This window comes from Theobroma cacao, chromosome 4, assembly GCF_000208745.1.
Source record: "Theobroma cacao cultivar B97-61/B2 chromosome 4, Criollo_cocoa_genome_V2, whole genome shotgun sequence".
Lineage (NCBI taxonomy): Eukaryota > Viridiplantae > Streptophyta > Magnoliopsida > Malvales > Malvaceae > Theobroma > Theobroma cacao.
In genome coordinates this window covers 25,417,678-25,425,261 of record NC_030853.1, presented here as the reverse complement: position 1 = coordinate 25,425,261, position 7,584 = coordinate 25,417,678, and the positions used below count along the sequence as shown (strand labels likewise).

Sequence of the window (7,584 nt, the reverse complement as noted above, 5' to 3'; positions counted from 1 at the left end):
CCAAATTCCTTCCCTCTTTTACCAAACATATCGTAAAGGGGCAAGCAACATTCCTCGTGATTATTCAACGTTGGTGGGCTGAATACTTCATCAGCGAGCATGCAATTAACTATCGACTTGTCGCTATTAAAAATCATTATTTTGTGCAGGGACAGGTACCAGCAATACACAATCATTCAAAAAAATCAGCACTTTTCACAAATTCACCCGACTAATTGATCTTTATTTTGTGAATTAAATCTTATTGTTGAATAACTTTTTTTTATTACACAGAGTTTTCACAGTTCAATTTCTTTAAAAAAAAAATTTAGAGCTAATAACATATCGTCTGCAAGGGCTTCTTTCTAAATATTCTTTCTCTAATTTTCTTCTGCTCACTTATTTTTAACATATTATCAACTATTACTCTACTGCACCTATTCTCTTTCACTTGCTTTGTAGTTAAGGAATTACCCCAATCTTCCTTTCCTTTCCATCCTTTTACTTATTTGCAATAGTTCAACTCTCCTCACAGGAATCCCTTCACAAGAATCCCTTTGCAGAAACAAATTAATCGAACGAGGGAGAAACAGCGAATGGGTGTTCACTCGGTGTATTACTCCATCTTGCTACTATGGCTAATACAAACAGCAGCATCGCAAGAACCAGGCGAGCTCGGTTGTCAGAAAAAATGTGGGGATGTTAACATTTCATTTCCATTTGGGATAGAAGCCGGCTGTTTTGCGAATACGTGGTTTAGAGTAACTTGCAAGGAAACTGCTAACGGACTAAAACCTTTCATCAGTCGCATCAATTTGGAGCTTCTGATTTCGACCCCCACAGTTGTGTTGATCAACAATCCAGTAACTTCTGTCAACTGCGGCAATAAAGATAATAACGTCGCCGTTGCTGGAGTCAACCTAACTGACAGTCCATATTCCTTCCCATATAGCTACAATAGGTTCGGGTCTGTAGGTTGCGGCAATTTGGCTACTATTTTTCGTAATCAAACTTATCGTATTGGTGGCTGCCTGCAGCCAAGATGTGGTGACGTGTCTTCCACTTCTAGCTGCCACGGCTCAATTCTTGAAAATCTGAAATCCTATACCGCAACCATATCAGAGATGTATCCTGATCATAAGGACAGCAAGAGATGCAGATCATCTGTTTTCTTGTTTTACTGGGGTATGTTGGATACAGATTCGGCGCTCCTCCTTGACGGTAACGTAAACATTAGTACGACGCATGTTCCTGCAGTGCTCAAGTGGGATACCGTGAAATGCAATTTGGGAGGTCAATATGTAGCTACTCACTATCACAACTATTAACTAGCAATCTTTGACAATGTCTCTTTGTTTTTTGTTTCTTGTTTCGATGACTTTCCTTTTTTTAAAACTACCCAAAAAAGAAATATTTGTGAATTTGTTTGCCTTGATATTAACTTGGTGCAATTTATTTCTTTTTGATAAGCAGACACACGATGCAAAGAATTAAAGGCAGTATCTGATCAGAAGTCTGATTGTACAGTAAGCTGTGGAGAAGTTGATATTGCATACCCATTTGGAATGGATGCCCGCTGTTACATGAATGAGTGGTTCAAAGTAACTTGCAACGAAACCGCCGATGGGAAAAAACCTTTCTTAAGCAGCATCGGTCTGGAACTACTCTCTTCTTCATTTACCTTAGGAAGCGTTCAAGTGAACAATCCTGTAACATATATCCAATGCCAGGATATACATAATAATGGGGTTAGTGTCAACCTAACAGGTAGCCCGTTTTTCTTCTCAATCGACAATTATTTCGTATCTGTAGGTTGCGGCAGTTTGGCTACTATTCTTCACAATCAAACTCATCTTATTGGTGGCTGTCTGCAATCCGGTTGTAGCAATATTGTGACTTCCTACGGTCGCTGCTTTACGAGTATTCCTCAGGGTCTCAGTTCTTTTGTTGCAAACATGACAGAGATTTATCCTAGTAATGGCAGCAATAGATCATGCGGATCTGCTTTCTTGACTGATAAAATTTCATTAATATATTCAAACCGCGTTGACTTAAGCAGTAAGAAAAACTTTTCTACAACACTGCGATGGGGCACACCAAAAGTTGCGCCGTGTAAGTTGAACGAAGGCTCAGAGATCTTATGTAGCCAGGATGAAGAATATTGTTGGACAAACTTGGGCTACGCACATCTATGTGTTTGCAGAATGACAGAGCACACCAACGAGGATTATTACTTTACTAATATATGCGAAGGTATGTACTTGCTTATTTTTTAATAAATTTGTCATATATTAAGTTTTCATTAATAAAAGTCTTTAATTTTTAATTTTTTTGGTTCAGCTTAATTCTTTCATTTTATATTTTTTATTGATAAAAAATATAAAAAATATTTTAAAGTACTTTGAATGAACTAAACTTTTAGATATATATTTTATAAAATTTAATCGATAAAAATATATTTAATAATAGATTTAAAGTTGAAAATTTTTTACTAACAAAAATCAACGTAGGACAACTTAAATAGGATAGAGGGAGTATAACAATATTCCTTGTTTCAAGATAGTGAATTTGCACCAAACTTTGAAGAAAAGAAAAGCAATTAGGTATGAATATAAATTTAGATATAGTAGTTCTTAACATATTTTTATGTGCAAATAACTTTATTTTATTCATTTCATAAATGACAGAACCAAGCAAATGCGCATTTCCTGAATATAATAAGTATTCTAAATATAAGTACTGTCATATGCTTTGTGTGAATGCTCCTGGCAAGTCTTGTTCGCCATGCCCTGCTAGATATCAATATAACCATACCGAAGATGTGTGCAAGCCAAAAGAATATAACTATTCATCACCAACAGTTTTGGCCAAAAAGACTCAAGCTGGGGCGATCATTATAGGTGCGTATTAAATTCTCTTTCAAATTGAAAACATGCACCATTATTGAAATATATTTATGGCTTTTAATTCTTGTTTGAAATTAATGGTTTCAATTTCACCTTTTATATGTATATATCTTTGCGTTGTACAGGTTGTAGCACAAGTATTGGGACACTGTTTGTACTGCTTGGTACATGGAGTATGTACAAAGTACTAAAAAGAAGAAAAAGTAGCAAACTTAAGCAAAAGTACTTTAAAAGGAATGGAGGTTTACTACTGCAACAGCAGTTGTCCAGCAATGAAGGTAATGTTGATCAAATAAAGTTGTTCACCTCAAAGGAATTGGAAAAGGCTACGGAGTATTATAACGAGAATCGAATCCTTGGTCAAGGAGGCCAAGGAATTGTATATAAAGGAATGTTAACGGATGGAAGCATTGTTGCTATTAAGAAGTCTAAAATGGTGGAGGATCAAAAGAAATTAGATGAAAGGATGGTTCAACAATTCATTAATGAGGTGATAATTTTATCACAAATTAACCATAGAAATGTGGTTAAGCTTTTAGGATGTTGCTTGGAAACAAAAGTCCCTTTGTTAGTGTACGAGTTTGTGCCAAATGGAACACTCTCTCAACTCATACACGATAAAAATGAAGAGTTCCCACTGACAAGAAAAATGCGTCTACGTATTGCAACAGAAATAGCGAATGCTTTATCTTATTTGCATTGCTCTGCTTCTATCCCTATTTATCATCGAGATATAAAATCTAGCAACATACTTTTGGATGATAAATATAGAGCAAAGCTGTCAGATTTCGGAACTTCAAGATCAATTGCAATTGAGCAAACTCATTTAACCACTCGAGTTCAAGGAACTTTCGGATATTTGGATCCAGAGTATTTTCGGTCAAGTCAATTTACAGAGAAAAGCGATGTTTATAGTTTTGGAGTTGTTCTCATTGAACTTTTAACGGGACAAAAACCCATCTCCTCAACACAATCAGAGGAAGCGAGAAGCTTGGTAGCCCTTTTTCTACTTTCAATGAATGAGAAATCATTGTTTGATATTCTTGATCCCCAAGTAATGAATGATGGTTCGCAAGAAGAGATTATAGCCGTTGCTCAGTTAGCAAAAAGATGCTTGAACCTTAAGGGACGAAAAAGGCCTACAATGAAACAAGTTGCGATGGAGCTAGAGCGGATTAGAGCATCAGGAGAAGCCAATGTTATTCGACAAAGTGATGATGAAGATTCTGATATAGATGACAAGATCGAACCTTGGGATATGGCTTCTTGTTCAACTAGGTCAGTTATAACTAATACTAGTGTAACTTTCCCATCAGACGCATAATCCTAATTTCCAGCACTCACTAAGCAATCTTCCTTTGGTGTGTACTTTGTGTAATATATCTTCATTGTGTAATACATCTTCATGTTTAGTTGTGGTCATCCTTAATTTAAATAAATTATGAAATAAGTTTTGAAATAAAATGTCATAAAATAAGTTTTTAATTATTAAATTGTTATCTTAATAAAAAAACAATCACATTAATTGTTTATGGTTACATTTATGCCATAATGATTAGCACACCTTAAAAGGCAAACCAGAAGGAAGAGTGTTGGCAGTGATTAGAATATTCATGAATAAGACTTAAATTAAATGAACGAATGGATAGATTAAGGCCCTATGTCTGGAACGGGAATTAAGAAACAAATTACGAAATGCTTAGAATAGAAATTTTGTAAACACGAAATGCTTAGAATGATATAATGAATAGAAAATCTTAATTTTATCTGTCAAACCCTGTTCTAAAAAATAATTACGACGTCATTTCATGCTCAATAGAATGTTTGTATATTTAGGAAGTTCAAAGAATCGTTAAAAGACGATATTGCCCCTAATGGTATCATTAAGTCGATTAAGCCTCGAACTAGTTCAAATAGGAATTTTAAGGTGAAATTAAGAGTTTCACAGCTCAGGGATGACTCAAAATGGTAATTCGGAGTTCGATGATCAATTTGGAGTCAAACCGAAATTTTCACTATCTAGGGGTAAAATGGTCATTTGCCACTTAGAGACAAAATGGAAGTTTTTAGAAAATATTTTTTGGCCCCATTTGACTTATTGGAGTATGATTTGAGATTTAGAAGTGAAAAATTTTAATTCTAGTATAATTTGGAGTACAGGGGTGAAATGGTAATTTTACCACCCCGGGGGTAAAACGGTAATTTTGCACCCCCATAATATTTTTCCAACACAAGGTCTTCACCAATAATCATTTTGGACCCTTGAATAATGTGTGGTAGAGATTTAAAGCTTAAAAGATAAGAATTTAAAAAATAGACCAATAATGTAGTGACATGTGTCAAGTTTATATTCATTATTTATTTAACTTTAAAATGAACATAAAATCAGCCTATTTTCTTTCATATGGCCGGCCAAACAAAGAAAACAAGAAGAACAAAGGGAAAAGGAAGAGAACAAAGCCTAGGTGGGGAATTTGAAGAGAAAAAGTGTGGAAATTCAAGAAAACAAGTGACAAAAGTTAAAATTTCTTGATTTTGACTTGTGACCTACCTTTCCCATGCATTTCTCCTTATTTTTCATGGTTATATTACAAGTTTTCATGATGAATTCATGACTGGTCAAAATGGGTATGGAGAGAGAATGAAGTTGGAATTGTTTGATTTTACGTTATGTTAGTGATTAAGGTTAGTTTAGCATATTTAGAAGCAAAACAATAAGAAAAGAATCCATTTTTTCCATGAATCTTCATTGGCCGAATCTTCCTTGATGTGTGTGGGTGATGGATTGTTATTATGTCAAGAGAAATGGCTTAGAAAATGATGAATAATGGTGAGAAAATTAAGTAGGAAAAATCACGGTGTTAGTGCACTGTAATGACCGAATTTTTCCATGAAGAAATGGGAAGGTTTTGATGCTAAAAGTGGTGTTATTTGAATAATGTTTGGTGAATTGAAGTATTAGAAAAGAAATGGAGTAATTTGGAGTGAAATTGGACGCATTAGTCAATTTATCGGATGAAAAATCGATTTAGGCCAATACTGAGTCTAGATGTCTACTCGTGCATTTTTCATTTCATATCATGCATATACACCGAGCTTAAATTGATTTTATAATGGTCAAGTATTAATGTGGTGAATTATGTATTGTACATTATAGATAGGTAGTGAGCAAATTACACTAGTAAAAGTACAGAGATTGTGCTTGAAGACTGAGATTAGGAGTACATCGACTCCTAGAACTGTGAGTGGACAATTTATCGTCTTAAATATCTAGAGTAATTATACTTGTTTGATGTTTTTATTGAATGGTGAGTTAAATTATAAAATATTATGTTTTTCAATTAAAATATTTTTTAATAAAAATGAGATTTATACTGATTTTGAAATCAAATATTGTTTTAGAAAAATTGAATATATGGAGACTGTGTTAAATTTATGATTTTACATGTTATTGAAATTGTGGCTTATGACACTATGGTAGCAAGATGGCTAAATTTTTGGGTTGATGTGAAATATATGAACAGTTTTGGATTGGTCTCGATAGATTGGATTAAATTTTATTAGCCATATTATGCTACTGAAAATTTTATGGGTTTGGTGGTATATTAAATGGTTACTGCAGTGGTGGGGGTTTCCGTGGACTGTCTATGAGAGGAGCACGGTAACCCAATTACATATTTACCTCCGGGGGGAGATGTTGGATGAAGTATCTCCTGAGGTAAGATTTGAGTGCACCTCACGTTCGGGCCACCACATGAGAGTGAGACTCAGCCAACGCCAAGGAACGACTATGTGTCAAATGCGAAAATATGTTTATGGGTATGGGACATTTAACAGCCTTGGCAGTCTCAGTGGGATACCTTGACGAAGGTACCCGTGAGAATGATTTTGATAGGGGCCAAGTTTAATAAACAAATAAGCTAGGAAAATTTTGATGAAAAGAAATTGTTTGGTATAGATCAAAACGAATTTTGCGTTATGAACATTATTGAAATATAACGTTTTTTATATTATCTCCATCTACTCGGCTTTAGATGCTTTTGATGGTAATTGTTTACTCACTGAGATTTTATAATCTCACCACCCTCAATTCCCCACATTGCAGGCTCGGGATAGTTGGTAGATAGCCGATTGCATCAAGGACTTCGGTTAGCCTTACATCGACAAAATTGTAGGTTCACAGACTTGCATCTTATTGGTTAGTTGAGGGCCCACGTGTCCTTGTAAAAGTAATTTTATACTTCAGTTATTTGCTTTAAAGTACGTATGAATATATTTAGCTTTTACACTATAGAAATTAAATTATGGATTTCTCTATAAATATTATTTTTTATTTAGAAAATAGAATATTTTATTGAATATTATTATTTTATTCAAACAATTATAATTTCATTTCAAATAATTATTTTAGACATCTAAATTTACTTTTAATTATGAAACATGTGTTATTCACCCACACATCATGTTTTTGACGGGTTTTGGTATTTTCGAAGAAAAATGACAAAAATACCCCTATGAGCCGAAAAATAATATTATATTGTTTTGATTTGAAAACGACTTATGATTTCTTAAAATGCGAGATTTAATAACTGTCGCTCACCGGGGAGATGCGGAAGCTGATGCTAAGCCTTGCGAGATTTCGATCGGCATTCCGGATAATGAGTGCCTATCGGGACGTCGCGGTGGTTGTCATGGGCCC

At 34.4% G+C, this 7,584-nt stretch overlaps 1 protein-coding gene across 1 annotated transcript; it reads left to right on the top strand.

The window, feature by feature from the left end:
- On the top strand, positions 337 to 4,297 carry LOC18602587 (wall-associated receptor kinase-like 5). The gene is made up of 4 exons (XM_018120305.1): positions 337 to 1,272; positions 1,453 to 2,232; positions 2,667 to 2,879; positions 3,011 to 4,297. Exons 1-4 carry the CDS (start codon positions 576 to 578, stop codon positions 4,207 to 4,209), a joined length of 2,889 nt encoding a protein of 962 aa, XP_017975794.1. The 5' UTR covers positions 337 to 575; the 3' UTR covers positions 4,210 to 4,297.

What these genes read in the sequence shown, in the direction of transcription:
- LOC18602587 (XM_018120305.1), top strand. Translation starts at nt 576, where the DNA reads ATGGGTGTTCACTCGGTGTATTACTCCATCTTGCTACTATGGCTAATA. An exon ending in CTTTACTAATATATGCGAAG is followed by an intron (nt 2,233 to 2,666) that starts GTATGTACTTGC and finishes CATAAATGACAG; the next exon opens with AACCAAGCAAATGCGCATTT. An exon ending in AGCTGGGGCGATCATTATAG is followed by an intron (nt 2,880 to 3,010) that starts GTGCGTATTAAA and finishes TGCGTTGTACAG; the next exon opens with GTTGTAGCACAAGTATTGGG.